This window comes from Trachurus japonicus, chromosome 1 (assembly GCF_045865225.1).
Source record: "Trachurus japonicus isolate A0001 chromosome 1, Traja_1.0".
In the NCBI taxonomy this organism is placed as follows: domain Eukaryota; kingdom Metazoa; phylum Chordata; class Actinopteri; order Carangiformes; family Carangidae; genus Trachurus; species Trachurus japonicus.
In genome coordinates this window covers 28,411,641-28,427,151 of record NC_140907.1, presented here as the reverse complement: position 1 = coordinate 28,427,151, position 15,511 = coordinate 28,411,641, and the positions used below count along the sequence as shown (strand labels likewise).

The window sequence follows — 15,511 nt, the reverse complement described above, 5'->3', positions numbered from 1 at the left end:
AGTGGTCCAACCCGACCATGCCTTCCAGAGGTATAGAATTAGACTACTTAGAAATAGCTTATCTTCACACTGATGGGCTCATTTGCTGTTGTAGGTAACAGAGACACATCAGCAGAAACCAGAGACTTTTGCGTATCCAGTTAAAAGCTCTGTACAGGGGCACAAACCTTATCTTATATAAAATGTAAATGTAAATGGTGTTTTTCAATGGTAGAAATCGTAATTCTTACAATTAAAATGTGAAAACAAACTGTTTTTTTGGTGTTTTTTTTTACAGATATAAGTCAGATATTCCAGTGACTGTCAACTGATGAATTATATCTACCTGTGACCCAAATCTGATAATTACCCTTTCTCATAAAAGAATGACTTCAAATCAACACAGACAGCAATTTAACATGATAATCAGTTTTATTTGGACTAGTTCACTTCATATTATATGAATAGAAACAGCCAATCAGCTAGGGTGCTTTACTCAGCTGCTTCTTTTCCCTGTAAAGTAAAAAAAGACAATGGATGAATAGTTTGCAGTACATATTTTCATACATTAATATCACACTCTGAGTACATTATTCATGGCATTTGTTTTCAAAAAGGGTGTCATAAATTTGATATGATAGACTGAAGCATGGGCTTTGATAGATATTTTATATTCCATTACCTTGCCAGAGTCACGGGTCTTGGCTCTGAGCTTGTTGACCTGGGACTCAGCAATGTCAGCACGCTCCTCAGCCTCCTCCAGCTCATGCTGGAACTTCCTGCACTTGGACAGATGAACATTGGCCTGCTCCTCCTGGAATAGAATATATTGTAAGGTGTTTACATTTTCAAAAAGGCCAGCATATATACTGTGCATTGAATTTTTCAAATACATGTTTTGCCCTTACCGCTTCCTCAGCATGCCTCTTGTAGGACTTAACCTTGAGCTGCAGCTTGTCGACCAGATCCTGCAGCCTGGCAACGTGTTTCTTGTCCTCCTCGGTCTGTAATATGAAATATTCATTACATTGTACATGTTATAATGAGAAGGAAACTGATATTGGATGGATTTATACTGTACATGTTAAATGTGATCACAGCTTTACCTGATAGGTGAGCTCCTTCACTCTCCTCTCATACTTGCGGACACCCTTAACAGCGTCTGCTCCACGTCTCTGCTCAGCCTCAACCTCTGTCTCCAGCTCACGCACCTTCAGAAAACAGGAAAATGTATGCAATATTTAAAATGTCTTTTGTGTATCTTTTTTACTTCTGCTCAACTTGCAAAATATTAGCATGACTGTTGTACCCTAGACTCGAGTTTCTGGAGCTGCTTCTTGCCACCCTTCATGGCCAGGTTCTCAGCCTCATCCAGACGGTGCTGCAGGTCCTTAACAGCAACCTCCAGGTTCTTCTTCATCCTCTCCAGGTGAGCGCTAGTATCCTGCTCCTTCTTCAGCTCCTCAGCCATCATGGCAGCCTAGAGAATATAAAATTGGGGTTAGAAGTCTCATAAAAAAACACATTTTAACTGGAGTAGTACTATGACCAAATGAAATTTAAACCTACATCGGTGATGGCCTTCTTTGCCTTGTCCTCTGCATTTCTTGCTTCCTGAATGCTGTCATCAACTTCACTCTGGACCTGAACCAGGTCAGATTCAAGCTTCTTCTTGGTGTTCAGAAGGCTAGTGTTCTGAGAGGTTTAAAGAGAAATGTCACTTAATGTGATAACATGCCTCATTTTTGCATCATTAAACCTTATTTGTTTTTTAAATTGTTGAAATGATTATCACCTGAGAGTGCAGAAGTCCAACACGCTCACTGGCATCCACCAGCTCTTGTTCAGCAACCTTGCGTCCTCTCTCTGTCTGTTCCAGAGCAGCTCTAAGTTCCTCAATTTCAGCCACCATAAGACCATTTCTGCGGTCCACCATAGCAGCCTGTTCCTTGAGGTCTTCCTGGGCTCTGACAGCATCATCAAGGTGCAGTTGGGCATCCTAGTTAAAAAGTATATTAAAATATTTAGATTTAACACCATTGACACCTTTTGTGGATCCACTCACTGTACTGTAGTTTGTGCAGCAGCACCATGACAACAATACCTTGAACTGTCCTTGCACATTCCTCAGCTGCTTCTGGGACTCAGAAGCCTGGCGATTGGCATGGCTCAGCTGAATCTCCATCTCATTCAGATCTCCCTCCATCTTCTTCTTGATTCTCAGGGCGTCATTCCTGCTCCTGACTTCAGAATCCAGAGTACCCTGCATGGAGTCAATCACCCTCTGGCTGTTCCTCTTGATCTGCTCCATCTCTTCATCTTTTTCTGCCAGCTTCCTGTCCACCTCACCCTTGATCTGGTTGAGCTCCAGCTGGACACGCAGGATCTTAGACTCTTCGTGTTCCAGAGTTCCCTATTGACATCAACAAATAAAATGTTCATCCTTGCCTTGAGATCTTTCACAGTATGCTGATTTTTATCTCCTCAGATAAAAAATGTACCTCAGCCTCCTCAAGAGCTGTCTGGATCTCAGTCTTCTCTGTCTCCACCTGCTTCTTGGACTTTTCCAGCTCATGGATGCTCTTGCCAGTCTCACCCATCTGTTCAGTCAGATCTGAGATCTCCTCTGCAGAGAGACACGTGTGGTTAGTAATCAGTAAGCCTCAAAATTTAAACCTAGTTTCCAATGCAATGAGGCAGGAACTTACGCTGCAGATTCTTGTTTTCACGCTTCATGGTCTCCAGGTGATCCAGAGCTTCCTCATATGAGTTCTTCATCTTGAACAGTTCAGTGCTTAGAGAACAAGCCTCCTTCTGAGCTCCTTCAAGCTCGGCCTGACCCTCCTCATACTTTTGCTTCCACTCTGCCAACACCTGAGTGACACAATTAATATGGTTTCATTAGTTATGTACTAATATGAAAACAAACACAAAAAACATATTTTTATTGTAAACAATTTGACCTGACCACACAAGATTGACATTATTACCTTGTCAAAGTTCCTCTGCTTCTTGTCTAGGTTAGCAGCTAGTCCATTAGCCCTCTCAACATCAATCATGAGGTCCTCAACCTCACTCTGGAGCCTCTGTTTGGTTTACTCCAGAGAGGCACACTTGGAATTCACAGCCTCAATCTGCTCCTCAGCGTCCTGAAGGCGCTGAGCCAGATTTTTCCTTTTGAAAAAAAAAAAGTTACATTTTATTGTCAGTCCTTAAAAATCTTAAATTTACTAGAGCTATTTACAGATATTTCTGTTAGATATATTGTTAGATGTTATTGTTCTTCGATTAAACAGCCCCTATGTTAAGACCAGTTACCATTACTGTAGTGTCAAGTTTTACTTAGAAAATGCAAAGAAAGTGCTTTGATTTATATGATTATTGACACCAATGTCTTTCATTTCATTGTCTGAGTGGTACTCACTTGGCCTCCTCAAGCTCCTCAGTGCGCTGGATAGCATCAGTTTCATACTTAGTTCTCCACTGAGCCACCTCACTGTTGGCCTTGGACATTCCGCTGCAGCTCAGCCTTGGCCTCCTGCTCCTCCTCAAACTGTTCCCTCAGCAGATCACAGTCATGGCGAGCTGATTGCACTCCATGACCAAGTGCATTCTTGGCCTAGTGGAAGAAATGTATGCTTGAATGCACCAAATGTCTAAATGACATTAAATAAAACCAGGGCAGATGTTAAATTTTTTTTACCTTAACCTCCTCTTCAACCTGCCTCTTCAGCTCCTCAATCTGCTGAGTGAAGGCCTGTTTGCCTCTGGTCAGCTGGGAGACAAGAGCCTCTTTCTCCTCAATTTGACGGCCAAACTCACCTAGTTTAAAAATGATCATCAAACATAGTGTGTCTTTGTTGTACACTGAAGATTACTGTAGGTAAACAGTGTGTTAAACAAACCGTTTTCTCTCTGTCCACTTATGTCATTGATTTGGCGAACATGTTCATCATTCTTGGTCTTCAGTTCGCTAAATTGGTCCTCAAGAGTACGGCACATCTTTTCAAGATTTCCCTTGAGTCGAGAAAAATGGAAATGAATTGTTTTATTTAGGAATCCCTCGGTTATTATAATAATCAAATTATCAGATTGCAATTTAATATCTCATTTACCTTTGATTTGGCCACAGCCTCCATGTTGCTGGAGAGATCATCAATCTCCATCTTGTATTCACTCTTTTCCTTCTCAAGCTTCTGCTTGACACGCTGGAGGTTGTCGATCTGCTCTCCCAGCTCAGCAACACTGTCAGCCTGCTTCTTACGAAGACCAGCAGCAGTAGCTTCATGCTGCAGAGTGGACTCCTCCAGGTCACGACGCAGCTTCTGGAACTCAGCCTCACGCTTCTTGTTCATCTCAATCTGAGCAGCAGTGGCACCACCGGCCTCCTCCAGCCTCTCGCTGATCTCCTCAAGTTCCCTGGAAAGGTCAGCCCTCTGCTTCTCAACCTTGGCACGAGCAGCACGCTCAGCCTCAATCTCTTCCTCCAGTTCCTCAATACGGGCCTGTTTAATGTAAACATGTTGTGTTTCAGTCAACAGTGAACATTAGAATAAAACATACCAAAGGTATGCACCAATACATTCTATCAGTGTCATTACCTGAAGCTCCTTGATCTTCTTCTGGAGCTGAGCACCCATTGACTGCTCATCCTCGATCTTGCTGAGGAGCTGGCTGGTTTCAAAGTCCTTCCTGTGTGAATTTTTAAAAATGCAGTGTTTGAGTACGCAACCCACTGAGTGTGTCACAAATGTAAAAGTACTTTTTAAAGGTTTTCAGAAATGGCCGTTTGTCCTGTTTGTCGCGCCTCCTTCCACGAGTTTACCCAAGTAAGGAAAACAAATTTGATTGGTTGTTATCGAGTGGGCGGGATATTTAATGTTTGGGGCAGGACCGAGCTCCGTGTGTGTATGTGTGTGTGTGGGAGTGTGTTTAGCTAATGTAACTAACTTTTAGCTAGTAGGCTTGCTACGTTATAGCTTGCTAACTTAGCTAGCGAGGCTAAGGCCGTATTCACACCAGTCTCGTTTGGTCCGCTTGAAACGGACTTTACCTCTGGTGCGGACTTTTTGGGGAGGTGTGAATACAAACTACTCGACTCTGCAGCTGGCACTCGGTTCACTTGTTTGGTCCGCACCAGAGTCCGAAACAAACCCTGGTGCGATTCGCGTACGGTGTGAATGCAAAACGAACCTTTCCCGAACCAAATGCAAAATCCAAGTGCCTTTTTGGATTCAACAGGCTTCCGTTGTTGTCAGAAAATGTGGAAATTATCAACAATGAGCCGTGGGTCATCAAATAGACACGCTGCCTCCTTGATATTTGGTCAGTGGAAAACATTTATCAGATGATGGAGAGGACGCACCCGTTGCCATTAAAGGGATATTCCGGCGTAAGTTTAACCCATGGTCCAACGCACCGAGTGTTCACAGGGAAATGAACGGAGAGAATTACGTAAACAAGCGCGAGATTAGAAGAGACGTCACGCGCGCGATCAGGACGCCGTTTGTTGCAGGAAGAGACTGTCTATAATTTAGTGAAGGAGACATCACAGCAGGGACAACACGGCTGAGTTTATGGAGTTTGAGAACAACAACGACTGGTTTCATTTCGATGGGCGCCACTATCAGTTTGAGACCGAGTTTACTGAAGACAAGCTGAAGGAAATGGAGGAGTAAAGTCAAAGAGGGGCAGCTGCGGTGGAGACTATGTTCTGGAAATGGAGGCTAAAAGTGACAGAGGGAGAGAGCTGGTGGAGGATATGTGCTGGACCTGGGGGAATCAAGTGGTCAGTCTGGTGGTCACTGCCTGTCGGTGGCCGCTGAAACCAGATGTTTGTGCTACCAGTCGGCCTCGGACGTGTGTGTGACGCGGAAAGTTGCTGCGTAGCGTGGTTCCAGGGTGCCATTCCGAAGGGCCGCCACTCCGAACTTTTACTTTAATTTGTCGGAATGCCGACCCTTAATTATTTATGGGAAAAGGGTGCCATTACGAACCTGAAAGAAAGGGTGCCATTCCGAACCTGAAAAAATCTTGAATGGTTTACGGCACGGAATAAACAAGCCTAATTGCGGTGGTAGCGTAGTGGTCAGAGCATCTGCTTTTGACGCGGTGGATCGGGATTCGACTCCCGGGGGAGATACATATTAACTGCGATTTTATTGGCCTCTACCTAACCTTTTTACTAAACTTAACCAACTCCTTTCTACATTGCCTAAACCTAACCAAAGCACAGAGCAAGGACATTTATTTTCAGCAGGAGTGCCGCGGCTGCATCAGACCATGGATGTAATGCATCAGACTCGCACCTGGGTGAAACTTTGGAGGGGGAGGGGCCGGTCGGGCGCTGTCCCCGCGGCGCGTCGTGTCAAGCCGGGCAGGAAGTCAAACCACGAGAGAATCCGGTCAATTTTCAAAATAAAACACATTCGGAACGGCGGCCCCTCGGGAAGTTCGAAATGACGGACCTTCGGGAATTTTCGGACTGGCAGACCGTCGGAATGGCGGTCCTTCGGAATGGCGGTCGCCCCCCGCGTAGCGTATAGCTGGAGCAGAGTGGGTGAGTTGTTTTTGTTTCTTTTCAATAGAAACCAGGCTAAGCTAACAGATGTCTGATGCCTCGTATTATGGGCTGGGACCCTGTTTGTACTGTTGATGACGTTTGGTGCTGTTCTGAGCATTATTTGTGGCTATAAGTGGCTTTTTGATCGGTGGCTAGTGGGTCCGTATACACGCATATACTGCGCTGTTTGTTATGGTGCAGTCATTGCTAAACTTGCTACAACTAGAGAAGCTAGCGGTTAGCAGACTACATCTCTCGAGGGGGGGTCTAATTCTGTGTTACGGTGCGTTGGACCATGGGTTAAATTTACGCCGGAATATGCCTTTAAGGAATAACTGATAACAGAAAGTCGTTATCCGATTAATCCTAACCGTTAACAGAAATAAATGTGACTAGGCTTATGCCGATCAGCAATGCGGCATCCTGAGATAATGATTATGTTTTTTGTTTTGTTTGTTTTTTGCTGTGCCGTCCTTTTTTATCATTTTTTTAGTGCACCATCCTTCAGACGCACATGCAGACGTCTGTGTGTTTGTTGTCTGACCATCGTTCACGGGGACTGCTTGCACTAGGCCACATAGCCTCCAAGTGATGAATAAGCACAGGACAGGTGCAACTGGAAATACTACGAAATTGAAAAAGCAGCAAGAAACGCATTCATGACCTCCACTACTTTTTGTGGATGATCCCGCTGATAATTTTTATCTAATGATTGAGCTACTGTGGGACACACGTGCTTTTGTTTATAAAGTTGATCCGCTTCTGAAAAAATGCAATGTGAATACAAACCGCACCAAGTAAAATAAAAAAAAAAAAATTGAGTCCGCACCAAAGCAAGTGAACTATCGGACTTTCCTGGTGTGAATACGCCCTAAGTGATAGACCGCAGGGATCCGGAGGAGGAGAGTGGAGTAGGGATGGAGGAGAGTTTGTTTCGGTGGTGGTGGACGAGTCTCCTCGCTTTTCTCAGACGTTTGATTGACGGATGACGGATCCAATATCACTGGCTGATGAATCGTGAGTAACGTGACGCATAATTCGTGCCCCTGCATTATCCAATGCGGAAAAAGACTACCTCACTTTCACCTCGAAAATAGAATTTTGCACAAAGTTTGGTCTACATCATCTGATAGATGAGTGATTAAACTAATTTTAAGACCCATAGTGGGCTCAAAATCAATTTTCTTTTCTGAATACCTTTAAGTAGAGAAGAAAATCAATCTCTTACTTTTTGATCTTCTCATCAGACTGCTGCTTGTCATTCTCAAGATCCATGATGGATTCCTGGGCCAGTTTCAGGTCACCCTCAAGCTTTCTCTTAGCTCTCTCAAGGTCCATACGCAGTTTCTTCTCTTGCTCCAGGGAACCCTCAAGCTGCACGTTGATATGAAAAAATAATTAATATGTTCATGAAAGGTCTTGTTTTGCCAAGTCAGAGTGTCAGAGTGTTGACTTTGTCTTCCTCAGCCTGCAGGTCATCAAGAGTCTGCTGATGAGCCTCCTGGAGGGCTTTCTTCTCCTTGGTCAGCTTAGCAATGCTCTCATCCTGAGAGGCCATCTCCTCTGTCAGGTTCTTCACCTATGGTTGCAAGAAAGATTTTGTTATTAAACAGCTATTGTGCTGATTTTCCTTTATCTAATGGAGATATTGGTGTTGACAAACCTTGTTCTCAGTGGCATGTTTCTCCTTTTCCACCTTGGCCAAGGTAAGCTCCAGGTCATCAATATCCTTCTTCAGCTCAGAGCATTCATCCTCCAGCTTTCTCTTCTTAGCAGTAAGCTCAGCATTGATTTCCTCTTCATCTTCCAGTCTCTCAGTTGTCTCTTTGAGTTTGGCCTCCATCTGAATCTTGCTCTTGATGAGTCCCTCACATCTCTCCTCAGCATCTGACAGATTCTCTCCTTCCTAGATCATGTTGCATGAATGCACTCTGTTAGCACATCAAACTCTTGTTTCAGAAAACATCAAAAATCACAGCCATCTGTTCACATGTACTTACGGATGCCACTTGGAGCTGCAGATCATTCTTCTCCTGCACAAGAGACACCATCTTCTCTTCCAGTTCCTTCTTCTTGGCCAGTGCAGCAGCCAGGTCAGTTTTCATCTTATCATAGTTTTCCTTCATATTAGCCAACTCCTTCTCAGTTTCAGCACTCTTCAGCAGAGGCTTGATCTTGTAGTACACCTTCATCCATGGCCAATGCTTGACATTCATGAAGGAGCGGATGTTGTACTGGATGGTGAAAATGCTCTCCCTGCAGAGAAGAGGTTTGTGTTATAGGGAAATCGTCATTATTCCTACTATGACTTTGTCATTTGTGTGTCATGAATAGCTTTTTCCAACATGCCTTCTTTCCATCATCTTCACAAACTCCCTTCTCATGAGGTATCCACGGCAGAGAGCCTGAGTCATGGTGACCAGAGCTGCCAGTTTTTCATCTCTCATCTCCTCAAGGGTACCCAGCAGACCGGCCTTGAAGAACACCTGAATAAACAAACGATACGTGTTAACTTAAAGGCACCCCAGATGGTTTAAGGTGGGACTGCGGCTGAAATTTAGCAGTTGTGCTAAGTCCGGCACATTTACACTGATGCTTAATGTGTCAGTGTTGATGAATGTGCACTGTCCCAATTCAATAAATAAAGAAATGAAATGAAATGGCAACATGACGGCTGCTCTGCATCTATGTCACTTCTCCTTTGGCACATGGTCCGCTGTTGCACAAAACTAATTTAAATTAAGTGGGTAGTTCATTTAGATGTATTTCTAATGTAAACATCTATCTTCATTGGTAAATATACTGAATTATAACAGATAATGCATGGTGCCTACCTTGGTGTGTCCAAATCTGTACTCATCGTGATTAACATCAATTGATCCAGCTTCTCTGATGCCTTCTTGTTGTCAATGAACTGGCCCTCAGGGATGACACTGGCATTCAGTACCTTGTATCTGTTATGAGAGATTGTGAGTGTGAGAATTTTCTTTACCTTGTCTTAAATGAAACTAAATTATTAACCTATATTTAATAAACTATATACCTCTGCTTGAAGTCACCATAGAGGATTCTGCTAGGGAAACCTTTCCTGCAGATTCTGATACCCTCCAGCACACCGTTACACCTGAGCTGGTGGATGACCAGGAAGTTCTCCATCAGACCTGTGGAAGAGGGATTTGGCCATTAGTATGGTGAATAAATTGTTATTATTTGGAAGTCTTGCAACATTATCCCTAAACAAAACAAACACACCTCAGAAAGACTAGCGGTGCTCTAGAGCGCAGCTAATGGGGATCCTTACAAATACAATAAAAAACACAAATGAGATTGTGTTTTTGTACCTGGAGTCTTGGACTCATTGGGAATCAGACAACGCACAAAGTGAGGATGGGTGCTCCTCAAGTTAGTCATCAGCTTGCCCAAGTTCTCCTATAGATGGAAAATAGTAATTGTCATGAAATCTACCACTTGCATTTTTTTTAAAGTTAAATGTGATGTTATTTTTCAGTATATAATGTTAACCTTACCCTGAACTGTGAAGACACAGTCTGCATAGAGCCACCCTTCTTCTTGCCTCCCTTCTTGCCGACCTCTATTGATAATTAGTGCAAAAGATTTGTTACACTTAATATTCAATTTCTATAGCCCATTTTTACAAACAGTTTGTCTCAAAGGGCTTTACATGGCATCGTAACAACATCCTCTGCCCTTAGACCCTCACATCAACTGAGGGGCACATGTTTAGTTTAGCATTGATAGTATACAGTCTTGAAATATACTTAAGAATATTGAAATGAATTCTATATCATACCTTCAACAACAGGTGGATACAGGGCAGCCAAAATTTTAACAGGGGACTTCTGGTACAGCTGCACGACAGAGTCGTTCAGTGGGTCCTTGTTCTTGTCCAGCCAGCCACCGATATTGTAGTCTACAGTGCCAGCATAATGCACCAGGGAGAAGTGCGCCTCAGCCTTGCCCTTGGCTGGCTTTGGCTTCTCAAAGGCTTTGGTTTTGCCAAGATGCTGGTCATACAGCTTATTCTTGAAGGATGTGTCAGTGGCCTTGGGGAACATGCACTCCTCTTCAAGGATTGAGAAGATGCCCATAGGCTTGAAGAAAGCAGAAGGAGATATACCATGAACTGATAATCACAGAAATTAAACTGTACCTTCTCAATCAGCTCAATACAGGCAGCCAAGTCCATACCGAAGTCAATGAACTCCCAGATAATACCTTCCTTCTTGTATTCCTCTTGTTCCAGGACAAACATGTGATGGTTGAAGAACTGTTGCAGTTTCTCATTGGTGAAGTTGATGCACAGCTGCTCCATGCTGTTGAACTGTTAGAGGAGAAATAGTCAGCCTAATCCTTTACAGGCAAGAAGAAGGATTCTGTCATGAAAAGTACTGTAGGCTGAAATGCAGTGAATGAAGCTTACATCAAAGATTTCAAAGCCGGCAATATCCAGTACACCAATGAAATAATTCCTTTGCTGCTTGGTGTCCAGCATCTGGTTGATACGGATGACCATCCACAAGAACATCCTCTCATAGATAGACTTGGCCAGGGCAGTCACTGAGTTCTTCACCTAAATAACAACATAAAAATGACTTCAGGGGTAATACTGAGAGGCTGCAGAACGGATGTTAAACGGAGATTGAAAAAAAGGAGATTTAAACCCTGCATCCCCATTATCATCACGGGGAATGTAAGGTCCCTGGTAAATAAAATAGATGAACTGGAATCACTTGTCAAGACACGGAGGGAACACAGAGAATGCAGTATAATGTGTTTCATGGAGTCATGGCTACATGAACAGATACCAGATTCAAACATGACTTTACCCGGTTGAGGGGTGGGCATTAAGAAAAGAGAATCAATCAATCAATCAATCAATCAATCAATCAATCAATCAATCAATCTATCAATCTATCAATCTATCAATCTATCTATCTATCTATCTATCTATCTATCATATTTACCTGCGGCACAGTCTGTCCCTTGGTGACAAACTCATTCCCGACCTTCACTCTGGGATAACAAAGAGCCTTCAGCATGTCAGCAGAGTTCAGACCCAACAGGTAAGCAATCTTGTCAGCAACTGAAAACAGTTAAAGGGCCCATATTATGCAAAATCCACTTTCTACAGGTTTTGTAGTGGTCCTATGTGTTCCCGTGGCCTTTCTATGATGCCTGGAGGTGAAAAAAGTCTGTTCACTCCCTTCATTGATTTCTACACTTTTTTGAGATCGTGTCTCCAAACGGGCGAATTGGAAGTGCTGGCAGACTTGACGTCAGGATGCGCTGAACTCAGGTGACTCCACCTCCCGGTACTTCCTTATACTCCCCCTGGGCCAGTCTGGAAAAACGTGAGCTCCGCCCGCTGACACTTTTCCGGTACAGCGACCCCCCCCCCAATCCACACACACACGCTCTCTCTCTCTCCCCGTCCGCCGTCCGTCATTTGACATAAAGCGGTAGGCCTACGGGAGGAGCAGTCGGTACCGCGACCGCCAGATGATCCTTTTGAATCATTGACTGAAAAACAGCCGCCTGTCATTAAAAATGAAATCGCGGATCAGAGAATATTGGAATGATACCGCTTCTCATCAGCGCAGCGGTCCTCATCACGGAATGAGAGACATCTGAACGAGGAAGTCTCCTCTCCCAGCGCAAAACCACGTCAATATTCTCCAGTAGCTTCTTATCAGTCCGTACAACAGTGCACAGTTTGTGCTGCGCTCCTCAGTTTCACTTGTTTTTTTTTATTTGACAGTTTCACACAGAACTTTCTGATGGTAGTGGGAGTCTCTCCATGTTTCTCCTTCTGCCACAGTATAAAAAAAAAAAAAAGAAAGAAGGAACATTTAGCCTACATTTTTTCAGACAAGATGCCATTCTCAGAATTTTTTTTTTTTTTTTTTCGGAAATCAATGCCCGACCCCTGTCCCAATGTCAACACTGGCACATGTACCTGTAGTGAAAACCATACCCCCTCCCCGTGACAGGTGTGGAGTGGACGTGGTTTACACATCTTATTTGCATTTCAAGGTGCAGACACAGAAATGACTCGTTCTCAGGAGAGCTCTGGAGAGCCACTTTTAGATTACTGAGATGTAGAGCTGCAGATTGATTTGGGGACAATACACTAGGAATACTAAATGGTTGGACAACTTGGAACCATGTGAAATAGTTGAAAAACAGCATGATATGGGACCTTTAAGTGATTTTATGTTACACTGACTGCCAATACGTAATAGAAACAAATGACGGACAAGAATCTCTGTTGTTACATCCAAATTTTTCATGAATTATCATAAATACTCACCATCTGTGCCATCGGGCTCAGCCTGCTCCTCACGCTGCTTCTCTGCTTCTGCTTAAACATCATGTTACCATGGTGAAGCACAGCACCAGTCAATTTATAGATTCCCATCTTCTCCTCATTAGTGAAGCCCAGGATATCAATGGCATTCTGTGTTCACAAAAAGTGTCATCAGAATACGTAATCACTTCACAAAACACATTAAGAAAACAATTTTGATCATTAACATGCAAATTATTGTAAAGATTGTAACAATGAAGATCACTGACATCAGTGGCTTCCAGCTCAACTTTGTCATCAATACTGGCCACAGTGATCTGACCCATGCTGCACATGGGGAAGTCGTAGGGGTTTGTTGTGATGAGTGACATTTCTGCAGGTGAAAAAATGGGGTAAGTTTCAATAGAGTGTTTTTCAATCAAATCTCTAAGTACATTAAACATTGTGCATCTGCTTACCAATCAGCTCAGGCTTGTGGTTGGTCATCATCTGGTAGAAGATGTGGTAGCCTCTCTCATCAGGGAGCTGGAATGACACTCTAGACTTCTCCAGCAGATCTGCAAATGTGGGTCTTAAATCACAAACTGGACAATTCTCAACTCCAATCATTTGTATTCACTTTAAGTATTGTTACTTACATGTCTCAATATCAGCACTAGCCAGTTTGCCAGTTGTGCCGAAATGGATTCTGATGAATTTACCCTGTTTGGGACAGCAGTTGTTAAAATCTCTCGATATTGGCAAGGTGGAAGAGGAATTTTTTCTTGTAGACATCTCCCCATACTTACAAAATGAGATGAGTTGTCATTCCTCACAGTTTTGGCATTACCATAGGCCTCCAGCAGTGGATTGGCTGCAATAATCTGATCCTCCAGTGACCCCTATTATTCAAGTGACAAAATCATATCAAGATATGTTTTTTCTTGTGGAGATACTATACACACTGAATATACATTCATTGTGACATACCTGGATTTTGCCTGGGGTTGCGTCCTTCTTCTTTTCGCCACCACCAACTGAGATTGTGGCAAAGTACTGGATGACACGCTTGGTGTTCACAGTCTTTCCAGCACCAGATTCTCCACTAGGTATAAACAAAGACTTATAAAAGTTTGATCAAGCTATTTGATTATCTTGGAAAAAACATCAACAAAAATAATACTTACGTGATCAAGACAGACTGGTTCTCCCTGTCTATTAAGTCACAAAATAAAGGAATTAAGCACCTATTTCTACAACATAAACCTCATACTAACAAATTTTATACTGAAAAGGACGTACCAGTTAACATGAACTGGTAAGCGTTGTCAGAGACAGAGAAGATGTGGGGTGGAGCCTCCATACGCTTCTTGCCTCTGTAGGCATTCACAACTTCAGAGTCATACACTGGGAGCCACTTGTAGGGGTTCACGGTGGCACAGAACAAACCAGAGTAGGTCTGAAAGTGATCATAGAGTTAAAACTGTTAACTCTATGTTTCCTACAAGTATAATCATTTTCAGTATTGTGTGTATCATCTGGCAGATTGTCTTACGTAGATCATCCATGCTGCATAACGCTCTTTGAGGTTATACAGGACAGAGGCTTCATTGAGATAGGTCATCATGGCCATATCCTCAATTTTGTCGAACTTGGGAGGGTTCATTTGAGAGACGTCATCTTCTTTAACTGTCTTCTCCTGCAACAGGAAATTGGTTACAATGAGAGCTGATCACATTTAACTCATATACTGTATGACTCTGAATTTATGATACAAACCTCCTGAGTGTCCAGGACTTTGACGGTGACTTTGCCACCATCTTTCTTGAGGATTGTTCCCTTCAGGTACAGCTCTTTGGCATCAGCCACATAGCAGGCAGCCTTGGCATCAAAGGGTTTGCTTTGAGCCTCAATTCTCTCCTTCTCTGGCTTACGAAGGTAAATGGCAGCTTTGCCATATAAGGCCATTTCTGCGTCTGTACTCATGGTGGTAGTTTATGTCTGTGAGGTAAAAAGAAATTAGAGTAATTTAGTGCACCTTTTTGAAGTTACATCAGGTCATGAAGCTGAACATCCAAAAATAACTTCATTCTATCAAATGTTTCATATGAAATGCATCAAATTCAAAATATATTCATACCCGACCCTCTCTCTGTCAAAATGTTCCACAATCCTAAAAATATAGTAGATATTTTCAGACACAGAGATACGTTTAAATAGAAGATTTGTTCCAAAATGTAGGCTATCTAACCAATTGATATTTTATAGACATATTAAAGACCGGGTAAACCAAATTCAGTATTTTTCTTCTTATCATATTAATTAGGCCTTAAAGCAGCTAATGCTGCGTTCCAGGCAGGCTTTTGAAATCGTAAATTACAGCTTCAAGTCACAACTTACGACTTTGTAGCGTTTCAGGCAACCCACTCGTGTTTTTCCGACCTGTTTTACCGGTGAAAGTCACTATAACGGCCACTCGTAACTTCCGACCGGTGAACTCGTACCAGATCGAACTGGTACCACTTCACGGTCGGAAAAATACGAGTTTCCTTGAACGCACCATAACAGTCCTCGTCCCTACGTCGCCACATTCACGGCGTCCCTTGGCTGCACACACAGCCCTGCATGCCGTTCTCTCTCCTCATTGGATAAAAACTGTAGGA

At 43.1% G+C, this 15,511-nt stretch overlaps 1 protein-coding gene and 1 pseudogene across 2 annotated transcripts; both read right to left on the bottom strand.

Moving 5' to 3' along the window:
* Nucleotides 1-392: 392 nt before the first annotated feature.
* Nucleotides 393-2,853, bottom strand: LOC146992118 (myosin heavy chain, skeletal muscle-like). Its single transcript, XM_085783947.1, has 10 exons — nucleotides 2,688-2,853; nucleotides 2,481-2,605; nucleotides 2,084-2,392; nucleotides 1,782-1,978; nucleotides 1,549-1,681; nucleotides 1,289-1,459; nucleotides 1,086-1,190; nucleotides 888-983; nucleotides 662-793; nucleotides 393-492 (listed from the first exon to the last, which is right to left on the bottom strand). The coding sequence occupies exons 1-10, from the start codon at nucleotides 2,755-2,757 to the stop codon at nucleotides 472-474; spliced, it is 1,359 nt and encodes a 452-aa protein (XP_085640073.1). The 5' UTR covers nucleotides 2,758-2,853; the 3' UTR covers nucleotides 393-471.
* A 1,727-nt stretch (nucleotides 2,854-4,580) lies between these two features.
* On the bottom strand, nucleotides 4,581-15,021 carry LOC146992117 (myosin heavy chain, fast skeletal muscle-like; annotated as a pseudogene). Its single transcript, XR_015036275.1, has 24 exons — nucleotides 14,989-15,021; nucleotides 14,628-14,849; nucleotides 14,404-14,547; nucleotides 14,151-14,307; nucleotides 14,036-14,063; nucleotides 13,839-13,953; nucleotides 13,658-13,750; nucleotides 13,508-13,571; nucleotides 13,328-13,426; nucleotides 13,139-13,242; nucleotides 12,873-13,019; nucleotides 11,527-11,645; nucleotides 10,983-11,132; nucleotides 10,713-10,883; nucleotides 10,353-10,653; nucleotides 10,069-10,133; nucleotides 9,883-9,970; nucleotides 9,585-9,702; nucleotides 9,376-9,495; nucleotides 8,887-9,027; nucleotides 8,542-8,793; nucleotides 8,205-8,447; nucleotides 7,770-8,120; nucleotides 4,581-4,671 (listed from the first exon to the last, which is right to left on the bottom strand). The product of XR_015036275.1 is annotated as a myosin heavy chain, fast skeletal muscle-like (transcript).
* Between the last annotated feature and the right edge of the window lie 490 nt (nucleotides 15,022-15,511).

Excerpts from the sequence above, each read along its gene's own strand:
- LOC146992118 (XM_085783947.1), bottom strand. The coding sequence starts at position 2,757 with ATGAAGAACTCATATGAGGAAGCTCTGGATCACCTGGAGACCATGAAG. Across the intron at positions 794-887 it reads AGAGGCATGCTGAGGAAGCG|GAGGAGCAGGCCAATGTTCA; the intron begins GTAAGGGCAAAA and ends ATTCTATTCCAG. Across the intron at positions 493-661 it reads AGACCCGTGACTCTGGCAAG|GGAAAAGAAGCAGCTGAGTA; the intron begins GTAATGGAATAT and ends TTTACTTTACAG.